The sequence below is a fragment of the Phascolarctos cinereus genome, unplaced genomic scaffold, assembly GCF_003287225.1.
Source record: "Phascolarctos cinereus isolate Bilbo 61053 unplaced genomic scaffold, phaCin_HiC Scaffold_4;HRSCAF=312, whole genome shotgun sequence".
NCBI classification, from domain to species: Eukaryota; Metazoa; Chordata; class Mammalia; order Diprotodontia; family Phascolarctidae; genus Phascolarctos; species Phascolarctos cinereus.
This window is the reverse complement of record NW_027555847.1, coordinates 158,506,460-158,522,338: the sequence shown is the minus strand read 5'-3', so window position 1 is coordinate 158,522,338 and position 15,879 is coordinate 158,506,460. Positions and strand designations below refer to the sequence as shown.

The window sequence follows — 15,879 nt, the reverse complement described above, 5'->3', positions numbered from 1 at the left end:
CTCTGAGTCCTCACAAGGTACCCAATGCCTGGAGGATTCTAGTCCCACATTCCTGAGAATCTGACTCTGGAGACTGGGTGGGCTGGGTGCTGGCAAATACAGAACTGTCATCACAGTCAGTTAACCAACACTTTTGATTGAGCACCTTCTGTATACACAGCCCTATAGAAGGAATAATAATGAAAAATGGGGAACATGGTTCCCATCTTTGGGGGAAATCATGTTCTGATAACACCATCCTAGGGAATTAAGTGGAGGAAGAATAGTCTCCCTTTTTGGGAGTTGGGTTAGAAAGATATAGACATTTCTCGGGGGACCCTCTAGTCTGACGACATAGTCCCTGTAACTCCCCATAGACTGAACCTGTCAATATGCTGGAGAGACAGGTTAGAGTCCCTAAGTGCTCAAAGAATACAGAGTAGAAGGCATTGGTGGGGAGGGGTGGGGGTGGGTGGGGGTGGTCAGAGTAGGGGAGAATGGAGTTAGACAGAGAAGGCATCCTGGAGGAAATGATCCTATGAAACTTGCTCCCATTCCCAAGCCTCAGTTTTCCCGTCTCCTGCCTCTGGCCCCTCTCCTCTGAGCCTGCTCCTTCTCCTGAGCCTCAGTTTCTCCTTCCCCTGTGCCCTCCCTTCTTGTCACTAATACCATTCTGTTTCTATTTTTGAGAAATTGAGAAATTTTGAGAAAACCTCTCGCTTTGCTGACTCCAGCTGGAGGGTAATTTCTTATATCTTCCTCTTTTTGAGACTAAAAATCATCTGGTAAAGAGCTGCGCAGTGTGACATGCTCTCAGTAGGAAGTGGGCAGAGAGCTTCAGAGGGACGGAGGGGAGCAGACATAAAGTGGGCAAGGGAGGAGGGGGATCAGATAAGGAGAAGGGGGCAGACAGCAAAAGGGAGACAGAAGAAGGGGAAAGGGTGAAGAGACGGTGGGAGAGGTTTGGAGGGGAGGGACCATAAGGAATTCAGGAGCATGGCTGAGTCCATCACCTATGCACATCTGCGCTTTGTGAAATCCCCTCTGAAGAAGACTCTTTCAGCTAGGCTGAAGCAGGGTAAGAGCCCTTGAAACTTCTCAACCTTAACAAAGCCTTGATACTATCCCCTACTCTGATCTCCACCCTCCTGGGATTCTCCCCTCTCTGAAGCTGACTCCTTTTATGCCCCATCTCTTCTGAACCCACTCCCCTATAGTCAATTTCCCTTCACTGACACCATTTCCCTATACCCCATTCCCCTTTACTTACACCATCTCCCTATAGTTCATCATCCTTTAAGAAACCATTTTCCTACAGTCCATCCTCCTTAACATAAGTTCATTCTCCTTCATTGCCTTGTAGCCCATAAATATTTATTGATTGACTGATTATCCTTTTCTGACTGAGTATATCTCCCTCTAACCCCATCCTGGTCACTGACTTATCCCATTCCCCCACTGACTGACTCCATCAATCCCTGAATGACTCCCCCACCCCACTCAACACATACACTGACTACTCCATTTCTCCAGTGACTGAACTCCTTTATGTCGACACCACACACTATTAACTGATACCCCCACAATGACTCTGTCTCACTGGCTCTAACTCCCAGTGACTTTTCCCATATGCTATCCCCACTTTTCTAACCCATCTCCCGCCCCTATGCAATTATCTAGCTTTCCAATCACTAATTACTCTTCCTGTGCTGGTCCCATCCCCTAAATCTTGTTATTGACTCCCTTATTACTATTGGCCAGCACTCCTCAGTGACTAACCCCCATACGCTGACCCCATCCCCAGTTAGCCATTTCCTTATCTTTCTCCCCCCTCTTCCAGACCCTGAGGTGGATGAAGATGGGGAGCTCACCTATGAAAATGTGCAGGTGCCTTCAGCCAAGGATGTGTTCCCCAGCCCAGCTCAGCCTGGTCTTGGGGAACAAACAGGTAGGTGTTCCAGGACACTCTGAGGGGACTGCATACTGAGGACCAGTAGGGTTAGAGTGGAGGAGGATTGTCAGGGGGTCCCTAGGGACTTTAGGGAGAGGGGAGAGGATCCTGCATATACCTGGGGAAGATGGAATTAGGACCAAGGCAGATGGAAGTGTCCCTGGGGAAATGGGACTAACCAGGGGGGTGGTTAGAGAGATATGGGAAGATTCAGAAATAGAGGGGTAGCCATGGAAGGATACTTTGAAGATGGATTTACCCTTCTATCCCCAGGAGGGGAAAAGACAGAAAAACCTGTTACTGTACCTCATTCAGTGACAACACCAATTGCCAGGAGGATTCTGCCCTGTAAGTAATAATCACCAGGCACTTTGAGGCCAGTCTGAGTCTGGGGGTGGGAGCACTTTGGGGCAGGGAAATCCTGAAACAGAAAAAGTTGGGGCAGGGGAAGAAGAGGGGATAACCTTAAGAGAAAGAAAGGGGCAGGAAAAAAAGGAGCACCAAGACCTAGAAACACAGGGCATTGGGCCCTAGGAGAGGATTTCTAGGACTGATGTTGTTAGTACTACTCTGGGGCCAGCCTTAGAGAGTGCACAGTTGGAACACACACCCCAGAATCTGCACTCCACTCCAGTATTGGACTTGGATATAGGGTACTGCAATGGCCAGGGGAGGAAAGATGGAGGAGAGGATCCTTGGATGCCCAGTACTAGGTGGGACTAGATGATGAGAAAGAGCCTAGTACAGGTGATTCCTATTGTCCCGGGGGCACAAATTCAGCCACATAATGGCCCCCTCTTATAAGAGCACCCACCCTACCTTTGTCCTGATCCCTTCATCCTTTCCCTTAAACTCCTTCCCTCCCTATAATACCCACCAAACTGTGCCTTGACCCAATCCCCTTCCTATAAGAGGGCCTTGCCACATACCCCTACTATCCCTATCAGGTCCCCATCCTTATAACTGACCCCTTCTGTAACTGTCCCTTTCTATCCTGTAAACCCCAACACCCTCCCAACACAGACTGGCCTATGATCCCAACCTTTGTCTCCTCAGGCCCTGTGGCCTGGACACCACACATTCTCCTGAGCCTGCTGGGCAGCTGTTTGCTGTTGGGGGTCACTACTATCAGCCTGGGCATTCAATGTGAGTATGGTCTTCTTTTGCAGAGCATCTTTTAAACATTATATTATTTTTTTTCCCAATTATCAAGCATTCATTTTTTTTTCCCCTTCCCTCTCTCTTTCCCCAGCCTCCATCAAAACAAAACAAAATAAAACCTTGAAACACATATGCATAGTCAAGCAAAACAAATTCCCATATTGGCTATGTCCAAAAATATATGTCTCATTCTGCATCATTGAGTCCATCACCTCTCTACTGGAGGTTGGCACCATTCATCATCAGTCTCTGGAATTAGAGTAGATCATTGCATTGATCAGAGATTTTAGTCATTTCAAAATTATTTGTTTTTATATTTGTTGTTATAAATTGTTCTCTGGTTCTAGTCATTTTACTTCCTTGTAACTTATTTTAATAGTCACCCTGAATGGAGACAGAGGAGCTGGTTTGGGCAGGGACACAAGACCTCTCCTTTCCTTATCTCTAGTCCCTCTCTACCTCTCTGGAGGCATACACCTCTGCCTGATTCACCAACCACTTCTAGCTTGTACTCTTCATTCCTGGGAAATCTCCAAATATTATTCCTTATTACTAGACTGTGTTAAAATTCTATCTTGTTCTGGTCCCCCTGCCCCACCCACCACACCCCCATCCTTCTAGTCAGTATAGTGAATAAGTTCATAAGGAGCCAGTACAAAGTGGTAATAGCAGTAAATAAGATTGCAAAGGGGAACCTGAAGTCATGTACAGACTATCCCAAAGATCAAAGGAGCATAATATGCAAACTGTATCATACATAACCAAAAATCACATGCTGGGAATGTGTGCTAAATTGGGGAAAAGCCATCTAGGCTTTGAAGACCTTTGGGTTCTATGATACGTAAATCTCAGATAAGTTCTACACATCTCCAGTATGACAATAGTGCTGGTGTGGATATATTAACTTTGAAGTTTTATTGACAACTTTGAGGTGATTTGGATATGTTAATGAACTAACTTCAAAGTGGCACAGGTAAGAATATGTCCCCCCCCAAAACCTATAAAAATGAGACTTCAAACTCCTCTCCTCCCCCACCTCACCTTGCTCCATGCATTTTCCTGTCTCCATTGGGTCCATGCTGCCTAGTACTTCCAACTTGAATCCATGATAATGTAAGATACTCTGTGACATTTCCCCTCTCCTTCCTCTTCTTCCTGCTACTTACCTCTATACCCTATCCCCCTACTTATAATTGCATAAATACATTAGCAATTTATCTATGAAGGTAGTGACTATGTCTTGGCTAGATCTTGTGTATTCTCTGGCACCTAGCATGATGCTCTCTATACATAGCAGGTGACTTATGAATGTTTATTGTGGTGGTGGTCCCTATAGCTCTGTGCTTTCCTAGATCCACCTCTTTCTTGAGCCTTTAGCTTCTTAAACCCCCATTATTGAGTCCACAAGAACCCAATTTCAGTAAGACAAGTAGCTGAAAGATGTCACTTGTCTTGAAACTTGCAAGAAATAGAGAAAAATGATAAATACTTATAAGGTTGGAAAAACCATGAGTTCAGCTTTTTTCACCATCCCTGTTTTTCTGTGCCCAAAAGATATGCAGATATCCCACCAGCTTAGAAATACCAACCAGGTCCTGGAAGTCACCAATGGTAGCCTATGGCAGAAGCTCGAAATGGGGGTTATCCACTTGTCAAGGAAGGAAATGGATCTGCAGGCTGCCAGGGAGGAGCTGGCCCAGACCCAGCAAAAGCTGGAGGTAGAAAAGGGGCAGCACCAAGCTGCTGAGAACTACCTGCTGACCTGCAGGTTGGAATGGAATAAGACAGAACTGAGCCTGAAGGACAATATGGAGGAGAAGAAAAACCTGGAAGAAAAGCTGAAAACCTTGCAGAATAGGCTGAAGCAAGTTCAGCCCCTTTTCAGTTGCCCATCCCAAAGAAATGGTACGGGGTTTGGTGGAAGGGTAGGGAAGGGGAGATTGATGGAGCTGATAAGAGACCAGCAAGACAACTGTGGAGAACATGTGGGGAGACAGAAAGCATGGGGTAGTGGGGAAAATGTTAGACTAGAAGTTAGAATAACTCGTAATCTTTGATGCCTCCTTATGCATTCTTTCAATATCTGAGCATCTTATATACAAGATACTTTGCTAAGCACTAAGGGGAGCATCAAAATTCATGACACAGTCTTTGGCCTTCTAAGAACTTAAAGTCTAGGAGTGAGAAGAAGGACAAGTAGATGGATTGCTCAATCCAGGGCAGAACGTTGACAAATGTCACACAGGTGGAATAGACTAGTGCCATCTGGCTGTCAACCAACCCCTCAACCTTGATGATTCCTTCTTTGCCCTCTCCCTGGAATTTTCCTTGTCTTCACCACTCTCATTGATTGGACTGGAAGGATGGGTAAGATTTAGACAGTCAGAAAGGAAAGGAAGGGTTTTCCATCCAGGGTGTATGGAGGTTGGACAACATAAAGTCTGCTTGATGAGGAGACCTGTTTAGCTATAGCACTGAGGTAATGAGAAGTGGACATGGTACAATGGAGAGAGGGGACCCAGGTTGGGATCCCAGGAATCTCTATCACCTATGACCTTTGTAACCTTGGGTAAGGCTTTGCCACTCTGGGATTTAGCTTCTGCACCTAAAATATAAAGGATGGACTGGAGGGTCTCTAAATTCTCTTTCAGCTCCAAATCTATGATCTTATCCTCCTAATGTAGGGGAGTAGTGGGAAATGTAGGTTGGGATTAGGGTTAAGGCTGTGAATCATTGGGAGAAGGAATTTGGTCTTTGTAACAATAATAGCTAGTATTTATATGGCTTTAAGGTTTGCAAACCTTTTTTTTTTTTTGGCTAGGCAATGGGGTTAAGTGACTTGCCCAGGGTCACATAGCTAGTAAGTATCAAGTGTCTGAGGTCACATTTGAACTCAGGTCCTCCTGACTCCAGGGCTGGTGCTCTATCTACTGCGCCACCTAGTTGCCCCCAAACCCCCTTTTTTAGATATTATCTTACAACAGTCCTGTGGAATAGGTGCTATTACCATCCCCACATTATGGGATGAGGATATTTATTTTTGTTTCCTCATCTGAAGAATTATGCCCATTATATAGTTGAGGAAACTGAGGCTCACAGAGATTAAGTTTTTTGCCCAGGGTCACACAGCTAGTGTCTGAGGTCTAATATGAATTCGTGTCTTCCCAGCTCAAAGTCCAGCATGCCATTAGAGGTTGATAGGTGGTGCAGTGGTTAGAGCACTGGACCTGAAGTTAGAAAGACCTAAATTCAAATCTAGCCCCAGAGGCTTACTGGCTGTGTGACTCTGGGCAAGTCACTTAACCTCTCTGAACCTCAATTTCCTCAACTGTAAAATGGGGATAATAATAGCCTCTCCCTCTCAGGGTTGTTTTGAGGATCAAATGAGATAATATTTGTAAAGTTTATAAGACTTTTGTGAGGTTCAACTGGGACAGAACTTGTGAATGTCTTCTGAAAAGTATATAGACTTATTCAGGTATAAAGATGACCTCCAGAGAAAAAGAGAGAGGAAGGATAATAGCAAAGACCACATGGACTAGAAGTTCAAGAAGAAGCTAAGATGCAATCCCATGGGCCATGTCACTATCACCTGCACTGCCTAATCAGTCATAGAAAAGAACCATGGGGTGGGGGTGAGTGGGAAAGGTGGAGGAAAAGAGAAGGGAACAAGCATTTATTAAATACCGACTATGTGCTAGGCACTGGGCTACGTGCTTTCCAAATATCTCATTTAATCCTCCTCTCTTGGAGGTAGGTGCTATCATGCTCCTCATTTACAACTGAGGAAAATGGAGGTTAAGTGACTTGCCTAGGGTCCCACAGCTAATATGTGTCTGAGGACAGATTTGAACTCAGGTCTTCCATCCACTGAGTCATCTAGATGCCTCAGTCATAGAATACTAAGGAGCCATTTCCAACCTAAACCAGTGCTGTGATCTCCTTCCTAGGCCAGGAGAGGAGATATCTTCACCAGTTCCCAGAAAACTGCTGTCCCTTGGGGTGGATGCTATTTAAGAGGAAATGCCTGTACGTCTCAAGTAGCCGGAAGACTTGGAAGGAGAGTGAATTGTTTTGTCAATCTCTATCCTCAAAGCTGTTGGTTTTTGAGTCATTGCAAGAAAAAGTAAGAGTTCCTTGTTCTAGGGCTTCACATAGGTTCTCTGCTCCCCTAGCAGACTGGCAAAATAGAACATGTATTGTTACAGTTCCCTGGCCAGCTCTGTGACCTCTCGAGGGTGACTGGCAGTGGCAATAGGGGTCCTTGGCTATCATAGGACTCGTGGTGCTCCCCTTCCCCCGTTGCTCCTCAATCTTATGAACTAGGGTCACGGAGGCTCATTGTGTAGAGTGAGACCAAACCTACTGAACTGGCTCACCCTCTTGGCCTAGGACTAGTGAGTGTCCTTCCCTATCTTGAAGCTGAGCCTACTGTAGGGCTCACCCAGGGTTTTCAGGGCTGTGTTTGAAAGAAGCTGGGATGAACCACTGGGAGGGGGTCCACCTTTTGTGCTGGTATCATGAAGGCACACACAGTTCCCCTGACTAGTAGGCCTCCCTGAGGTGTCCTCATTCTCCCATAAACTTTACTTATCTTTTCCTCTGCACTTCCTCCACCCAACCCAGTCTGTATTTCAAACCAGGAATCCTTAAGGCAGATAATTATCAGAGAGAAACCATTTGGTGATTTCTGGATCCAGGGATGGCAAATGAAGAACAAGAGAGATCGAGATCTGTAAGTTTCCTGTAGACATAGTAACCATGTCCCCCTACCAGCTCTCCTCTCTACCCAAGTCCTTTACTTCAATATCACATCACCCCATGGCCGGGTGTAACTTTGGCCATAGCCCTCTTAAGAGTGGAGGGAAGCTAAATGAGCAAGTAGCTCACGAAGCCCTAAGCAGGATGAAAAGGAACCCAGGCATCCTAACATAGTGTCTCTGACCAAAATGCTCCCAAGTGTGGGTGACCAGAGGATCCCCTTGGGTCAGCTCTGAGGGTAGCATGGGCAGTGATGAACCCTGCCAGTGAGAAAGAAAAGTGGGAATTTCAGGGGCCCCAACTTGAGAGGTGGCTATTCCAGGATCCCAAAACCAGTGTGAGGGGGCAGATCTTTAGTCTAGAAGTAATTATCTGATAATTCCCATTTCCTCTTCCAGCTCCCTCATTGTGGTGCCACTGTTGGCCCTAAAGCCCCCTGTAGACCCTGCTGCTTCATAGACCTGACTCAGCCACTTTATCCTGTTTCCATACCCCTCCTGTAACAATGGCCCTCCGCCCCCACCTCTCCTTCAAAGACTTGATTTGGGATTGGGCTATTTTTTTTGGGGGGGGAAGGGTATGTTGAAGGGGTTAAGCAGAGGGAGTGATTTCAGTAGACTTCTATGGAGTGGGAGAAGGTTGGAGTCACCAAAAGAGGGTGATTCCACTTCAAACAAACTCCATTTCATTGCTCCCCAGAAATACATTGTGTTCAACTTTGAAACATTACACTTACACTTACTACTCAAGGGACTCCTGTGACGAGACTTTGTCCTTCATCTGTGAGAAAGAAGCCATCATATATCCTGTTGAGATGGGGGACCACTTCTTTGACTGAGCTGGGTAAGGGTAGGGAGCAGCTCCAGAGAGGCTTAGAGTAACTAGGTGGTTGTTACGTGGCAGCTCCCTTTCTTGCTTCTCATATCGCCCCCTCTCCCCTCAGAGGAGGGGTCTAGAATGTACAGAGGGGACCAAGGATTACCAAAGTTCTAATACCAGCCCCGACAGAGGGTTGTGAGATTGTTGAGGGGCAATGGGCAAGCAGGGGGCAGATTCATACTCTGTATTTTTGGGGTGTAAGGGGAGTCAAGGTCCAAGACCAAAACTATAGGAAGCCTTTGAGATGGTCAACCAGAGCCCAGTGGAGTTCTCTGGTAGACCTCGAGAGAGGGGAAAGTGGGGAGTTTTACACATTTCCCCAGCTTAGGAAATTGGGGAGGGGGTAGGGAAGGGCAACAAAGTAGAGTCTCACTGGAGCTCTACTCTTTCAGATCTTGTCATTGAAATCTCCCTTTTTCTCTCTCCTCCCTGTCCCTATTCCTGGTCCAAAGCTTCAGGATTCATCTTCTCAAGTCCTCTAGGCCTGTGTGGTCAGTGCCTAGATTGAGGACTGAATGAACACTTCTCTAAAGCAGTATTCACATCTGATCCCATCCTCTACTTCAAATCTTGTTCAAGAGAGCACCAGCCTCAAGTAGGGGGATTTGGCTTCTAGCATCTTCATGGAGGCCCCTGGTCCAATCTTAGGCCTCCACGAGAGGTGTTTGCTCTAGGGAGGGGGTAAGAAGCAGGGGGAAGAGGATACATGGGCAGATTGGGTGCGGGCGGCCCGGAGCCAGCCAGGCAGTTTTATTGAAATACTTTTAAATAATTTGTGTTAGTCTTGTGTGTCAGCCACACCATATGTGTCCACGTCAGTGATGCCGTGTTGGACCCTGGAGGGTCCTGGGGTTTGGCTTAAGGAGTGCTCTAGCCTTGGAGTCCAAGCTGGTTTGGGGAGGGTGTCCTGTGGCTACCAGTTCTGTCCCAGCCACCACTGCCCAACAGCAGACTCCAGTCTCTTGAACCTAGGCAGGGAGTGGGTTGCTGAGTCTGGCACTGCCCAGGCTCTAACTGCTATATTCAGGAGATAGTCCATCAGCTTTCTGAAGACCAAAGTTCAGGGCACAAGGGACAAGACCTCCCCCACTCCCTGTTGCTAGGAGCGGGCTCCAGGCAGCTGTAGGCCAGGCGTGGGTGGCTTGGCATGGTGCCCTCTGTGGCAGAGGAGGCTGCCGGCCTCACAGTTCAGATTGCGGTAGCGGGCTACAGCAGGTGTGGGTCGGGGGCACACGGACAGGAAACTGAAGCTGAAGGGGCCAAGGCAACAGCCGGGGCAGGGCAGCCCCTCGTCTGGGTCCCTGGGGGCCATGGTCGGGGGAAGGGTAGGAGGCTCAGTCCGTTCTAGGGCTGTGGCCTGGGGCAGGCTCCGCTGAGCTCTGCCCCAGGGTTGGCCACCCCAGCCTGTAGGGGAGCTCACTACCACAGGTGAAGGATTGTTGTTAATCAGGAGTCCTGTGGACGGTCCTGCCCTGGAGGACCAGAGCTGGGAGGCTGAGGAACAGGTGCTGATGAAATTGTCGTTGATTTCAGCAGGGAATGGGTAGGGCCTAGGCCCTGGGGGCTCTGTTTCAGGACTGCTGCCCCCACAATCCATCCCGTCCTCAGAAAAGGGGCCCACAGGAGGTGGGCCAGGCCCAGGTAGAACAGTCTCCATCCGGCGAGGCAGCTCTGGAGAGGAGGGTAGAGAGCGGCATCTTCGGGCAGGGGTTCCTGGTACGGGGCGGGAGTAAGGTAGCTGAACCAGAGGCTCAGGTGTGGTCACCGGAGTTGGGGTGGCAGTGGGCAGTGGCAACAGGGGGATGGCCCTTCTGCTGGGTGTGTCCAAGAGCTTGATCTTGCCACCCCAAAGGTCTTCCCTCTGTGAGAAGGGGTTGACTCGGGCCTGGGTATCTCCCCAGCAAGGGAGCAACCCTGGGGATGGTGGAAGGAATAGGTCAGAGCGGCTGCGAGCAAGCCGGGGATCAGGGGGTAGTGGCAAGTGCTGAGGAGGAGCAGTAGATGGACCATCTCTTGGGGCTGACGCTGTGGACAGAGAAAGTGGTGGTCAATGTTTCAAGCCCCTAGCCACGATCCCGCTTTTCCAAAGACTTCCCCAACCCTTGCCTGAGCCCCTCACAAGCTCTTGACAAACCTCCTTCTGATCAGTCCAAGGGCCCAGTAAAGTAATTCTCCTCTCATTACTCCTACACCCTAGCTCAAAAGAGCCTGAAAAGTGCTTCCTATGTCATCACACAGAGGATGGATTGTGGGAGTGGCAAGCAGAAAGGTCCCAAGGGTTCCCCCCACTGCACCCAAATGACTACCTGCCCATCCTGACTGACTTTCAGTGCAGGATCATAGGTCAAGAACTGAGAGGGAGCTTAGAGATCATCTTCCCTCTCGAGTTGAATTCTCCTCATTTTGTAGTTAAGGAAACTGAGGCCCACATAGGTTACATGATTGCCCAAGCAGAACTGGTATCTGAGCCTGGGTCTTCCACTACACTACACTGCCCTACCCCCTCTCTCTTTTAAAAATATTTTTTTTAATTCTATATTTAGCAAACAGGAAATAAAATGGGCATTTCTGTATACATAGGAGAACAGAAAAGAGGATTGCACATGAAACTGTTGGATCTGTTATGTAAAGTTGGCTTTTAAAAAAGAAACGATCAATTCAACAAATAACTTTCAAAGTTGTCCTATGATTCTTTCTAGTTTTGTACATTTTAAAAAACATTTCATTGACTTTCTTCTCTTTCTTTCTTTTTGCTATTCCATCCCTATCCCTCCCACATCTCCTTTCTACTCCTAACCTTCCATGTAGGGGGAAAAAGAGAAGAAAAAGTCCTTGTAACAAATATACACAGTCAAACAAAACAACCCCCTGTGTTGGCCCTCTATGAAAATTTGTGTCTTATTTTGTATCTTGAGTCCATCATACACTACTCCTACAATAGATGAAATATCAAAGAGCAAAGTCGAATTCTCCCAGACAATTAAGGGAAGAAGACAAGTGAGGCTTTACTGCCACCCTCTGGTCCCTGACTTGCTACTTTGTTTACGTTATGTCATATAGATTTTCATTAACTTATCTGTAACAAGCTCATTTCCCCCAGTAGGAGGGATTCAAGGGCAGGCACTGTGTATCCCTCGTGCCTTTGCACACGATAGGGGCTTGTTGTTTTAATGAAAGTTTTCAAAATTCCTCTTTGCCCATCCCTGATGGTCCAGGACCTTTTGCATCTTCCTCCATCCCAACTTCTGTGCCCCCACGTATCACTTTGATTCTTCCATACCCTGGGTTGGGGCAGAGGGGGCCGGCTTAACCAGACTCTGGGGCCCAGGCAACTGCTCCAGGATGTGTTCCAGATGCTGTGTGATCTCGGTGAAGGGGGCTCGGGAACTAGGTTCCATCTAGAGAGGAGATGGAGTTTGAGGTTCTTGTCCAGGACTCCTTCCCAACGTGAGACCCTCCCTACCTCCAGCCCAATGACCTCTGAGGTTAGTGCTGGTAGGTCCTGGGCATGAACCTGGTTCAAGTAGGAAACAATGTAGGATTTTCTATGAAGCTAAAGGGTTGGTGACTGTCATTGCTATGAGTCTGTGTGTGTGGGGAGAAGGTGTGAGGCTCAGGGGCTTGATGGGAGAAGTAAAGGCTCTTACGCTACAGCAGTGGATGGCCAGGAGGAGGAAGGGTGGGGGGCAGTCCTCCCCAACCAGGGCACGGAAAGCAGCAACATCCAGACCAAAATCCTGAGGAGAGAGAAGGGGTCAGGCCTCCTCCCAATTAGCTTCTCAACCTTCCCACAACCCAACCATTGGTACTAACCCCCATCCCTCATTCAGAGTCCCCTCCCTCAGCAAGCTCTCCCTAGTTAAAGGAAAAGCTATATTGCTCCTTTCCTCTCCTCAGCCAATAGCACTCACCTCAGTTCGGGGCAAATAGTCAGGGTCAGCAGGCACCCGGGCAATGAGTTCACACAGGACAATCCCAAAGGCAAAGACATCAGCCTGGGGTGTGGGGTAGGGGGGTTGGAGGGAGAGAAACACAGGATGGGATTAACAACTCCCTTTTCCATTGCCAGGAGTATATGGGAGTGAAAGAACTCAGGAGGACTCTTGGTTTTCTACTATGATCCCTGGGATACCTGGGGCTCTTGCCCCAAGACAGAAGAGCTTCTCAAGAATGCAGGTTTTGGCTAGGGCATGGGGGATATGTCTGATGAGGTCAGGGAAATATTGGGGCTCTAACATCAGAATCCCTGAGGGGATCAGAAGTAGCATACTGGGGGGAGGGGAGAAATTATGTGGGGGCTTTAGAAGTCTCTAAGGTATCTGGAATGACTCTCTGAGAGGTTGTGGGGTCATTAGACTTTTGAAGCAGTCTCTGAAAGATGAAACTCTGTGGGAGAAACTCTAGGCAGTAGCTAGAAAATCAACCTGAAGGATCTTTGGAGGGTCTAGAGGTGGTGCTGAGGGGTTTCTCATTCATTTATTCATTAAATTATAAAGTACCTTTTGCATAAAGAGTACTATACTAGCTTGGTAGAGGAGGTACAAGGTCTAGACTAAGAGACAAACTCTGCCTACATGACCTCATTGTCAAATGCATTCATACGGGACAACCCCAAAGTCAGACGCCTCTGGTTGGAGGACAGGACACCATTTACACCTCAGAGAGGTCCTGAGTGATCTTGAAGAATGGAGGAGGGGTGTTTCTGGGGGTCTCACCTTCTCATCATATAGTTCTCCTCGAAGTACCTCAGGTGCCATCCAGTATGGGGAGCCAACCACAGCCAATGGTTCCTTCCTTGCCCCTTCTCTGTAAGTGGAACAGGGCCTCTTAGACTAGACTCACTCCACACCCTGCCTTTTAACTGTTTCTTTCCCAAAAAAAGGGGGTACCATGAGCCACCCCAAAATCCAGAATGACCCTCAGGGAAATAGTTTTGGAGGGGCATAGTTCCACTGGAAGTATTCTATGGAGGCAGATATTTCAGTAGGAGGTATTTGGCAAATGAGGTGGAAATATATACATAACACAACACAACACACACACACATGCTTAGGATGGTCTTGGGTGGGCCGCTATCAAGAGGAGATAGGACTAGTCACCTTACCTGTACACAGGGATCTTCTCTGCCAGCCCAAAGTCACCCACAACAGCTGTAAGGCCCTCCTCTTCCCGGCGTACCAGGCAGTTCTGACATATATGTGTATATATATATATACATATATATGTATATATATATACACACACACACACACATCACCAACACTCCCATTACCTTCATCATGCATCCAATACCTTTCTAACAATCCCAATCCCTCATGTCTCCTAAACCCCTGTCCATGTTCATCAATTCTCCCAACTCCAACACCTCCTAATTCTGCCGCAATCCCTGTGTCTATTCACTTTTGTGTCAAAGAGAAAGGGCCTACCTTGGAGGTGAGGTCCCGATGGAAAACCCCCTTAGCATGTAGGTAGCGGAGGCCCCTGGCAATGTCCAGGGCCAGGCGGAGTCTAACTGGCCAGGTCAGAGGCTCTGGGGAGCTGAGGAGCTGCTCCAGGGTTCCCCCGTTAATGTACTGTAGGACATAGGAGTTGTGGGAGCACAAAAAGGTCAGAGGAGCCGTAGGCTGTGCTCCAGGTCCCTCTCCAATCCTGTACGGGGATACTGGGAATTCTGCAGGACCAGATGAGTGAGTGCCTGGGCAAGTTCTTTGTATACAAGAATCCAAGAGGGAGTGCAGCCAAGGGGTCATATAAACGTTGTCACTTCTCTTCCTAATCACTTTTCTGCCAGTTCTCCTGTATTGACAGGGCTCAGATTTTTCAGCATCCAATACCTTTCTAACGACCCCAATTTCTAACAGCTCCGCCCCTCCCCCGCCTTTGACAGCCCCCCTCCCCTTGCTCCTGGATCTCTCAGACTACCCAGATCCCTCCTCACCTCAGTTAGGGCGTGAAGTTGCCCCTGGTGCACACAGACCCCCATGAACCTGGGGAAAGACAGGAAAGAGAGTAGGGTTAGAGAAGAGACCTTTCGCACCCCAGTCCTGTTGCTACTTTCTGGAACCCAGCTCCCTGCCCTCACCGCAGGATGTTAGGGTGTCGAAGTCGGTTCATGAGTTGCACCTCCCGAAGTGTGTTTCCCCGGTTACTGGGAAGCCGGTTCATCTTCAGCACAAGGATCTGTCCAGACTGTCGGTGTCGGACCTGGGGGGATAATATGGGGGTGGTGGCGGCAGGGAAGGCCATTTGATCCCCAACTGCCGTTCCCCACTCACATACCAAACGATTTCTTCCAGTGCCCCCCCACACACTCCACCCTCTTTTATCCACAGACAGCAGCAGCACACTCCCCCTGCCCCTCTCTCGAGTGTTTTTCTTCTCCACCCCATCCCACCTTGGTCCGCTGCCCCAGGCCGCACCTTGTACACGTCTGAGAAGAAGCCGGCCCCTATCTTCTCCGCGCAGTGGAAGTCGTCCACCCGGGCTAGGCTGGACACTGCGCTGCGGAGTGCCCGGTAGGAGGAGGGGCGGCCCCCGCCCCCAGGCGCCGGGGGCCCCTCCCCCCCGGCCTCCCCGGGCCCTTCTCCGGGCCCCGGCCCTGGGCCGCTCAGCGGGGGCCGCTCTCCGGCCATGGCCGGACCGCGCGCCCCTGGTTCACATCTCGGGGGCCCCGGGGCCCCGGCAGGGGCCTCTTGGCGAGGCCAGAGGTTCGCGCCGGATCCCCCGAGGGGGATCCGGCCCGGGGGAGGCGGGGCGGCGCTGGGGCTCGGGGCCCGGAGATCGGGGGGATCTGGGGGATCCCGGGTCCGCCCCCGGCGTTGGCAGCCCGGGGCCGGGCCGGCCCAGCCCTCTGCTGCGCTCCGCTCGGCTCCGAGACTAGGGCCCTGGGCTCGGGCCGGCCCGACAGTCCCCAGGCTCCGGACGGGCGGGCGGGCTCGCTCCCCCGCGGGGTGGCGGGCTCGGAGGCCGCCGGCGTCTTCTCCTTTCTCGGGCTCGGGCTCCGGCTCGGGCTCCGGCTGGGCTCGGGCGCTGCGGCCTGCGGGGGGCGGGGCCCGGCCTCCGCTTAACTCCTTCCCGCCCGGAGCATCCCGCCCTTGAGCCTCTTTCCCAGCCTCCTCCCCAGGTCTAACCTCCATCCCTGCTGCTGT

The 15,879-nt window shown here is 49.6% G+C and overlaps 2 protein-coding genes across 7 annotated transcripts; one reads left to right on the top strand and one right to left on the bottom strand.

Annotated features, from left to right (window-relative positions):
• Positions 1-811: 811 nt before the first annotated feature.
• Positions 812-13,242, top strand: CD72 (CD72 molecule). 6 transcript variants are annotated; one of them, XM_078152712.1, is made up of 9 exons: positions 814-1,057; positions 1,820-1,927; positions 2,204-2,278; positions 2,987-3,076; positions 4,646-4,996; positions 7,042-7,217; positions 7,735-7,826; positions 8,552-8,695; positions 12,801-13,242. In XM_078152712.1, exons 1-8 carry the CDS (start codon positions 976-978, stop codon positions 8,688-8,690), a joined length of 1,113 nt encoding a protein of 370 aa, XP_078008838.1. In that variant the 5' UTR covers positions 814-975; the 3' UTR covers positions 8,691-8,695; positions 12,801-13,242. The 6 variants fall into 6 exon arrangements, with proteins under 6 accessions (XP_078008839.1, XP_020832701.1, XP_078008840.1 ...); XM_020977041.2 differs by lacking the exon at positions 12,801-13,242 and adding an exon at positions 9,184-11,400; XM_078152713.1 differs by lacking the exon at positions 12,801-13,242 and having other exon boundaries at positions 812-1,057; positions 8,603-11,400.
• On the bottom strand, positions 9,447-15,868 carry TESK1 (testis associated actin remodelling kinase 1). Its single transcript, XM_020977040.2, has 10 exons — positions 15,151-15,868; positions 14,814-14,935; positions 14,670-14,718; positions 14,158-14,304; positions 13,836-13,918; positions 13,447-13,537; positions 12,643-12,726; positions 12,379-12,468; positions 12,012-12,129; positions 9,447-10,756 (listed from the first exon to the last, which is right to left on the bottom strand). The coding sequence occupies exons 1-10, from the start codon at positions 15,865-15,867 to the stop codon at positions 9,831-9,833; spliced, it is 2,427 nt and encodes an 808-aa protein (XP_020832699.1). The 5' UTR covers position 15,868; the 3' UTR covers positions 9,447-9,830.
• Between the last annotated feature and the right edge of the window lie 11 nt (positions 15,869-15,879).

Bases quoted from the DNA above. Each gene is read 5' to 3' on its own strand.
- TESK1 (XM_020977040.2), bottom strand. From the start codon at position 15,867: ATGGAGGTTAGACCTGGGGAGGAGGCTGGGAAAGAGGCTCAAGGGCGG. The intron at 14,719-14,813 runs GTGAGGGCAGGG...GTCTTTCCCCAG, and splicing joins CGACACCCTAACATCCTGCG to GTTCATGGGGGTCTGTGTGC. The intron at 12,727-13,446 runs GTGAGACCCCCA...CCCACACCCCAG, and splicing joins GAGAACTATATGATGAGAAG to GCTGATGTCTTTGCCTTTGG.
- CD72 (XM_078152712.1), top strand. From the start codon at position 976: ATGGCTGAGTCCATCACCTATGCACATCTGCGCTTTGTGAAATCCCCT. The intron at 3,077-4,645 runs GTGAGTATGGTC...TGTGCCCAAAAG, and splicing joins TATCAGCCTGGGCATTCAAT to ATATGCAGATATCCCACCAG. The intron at 4,997-7,041 runs GTACGGGGTTTG...TCTCCTTCCTAG, and splicing joins TTGCCCATCCCAAAGAAATG to GCCAGGAGAGGAGATATCTT.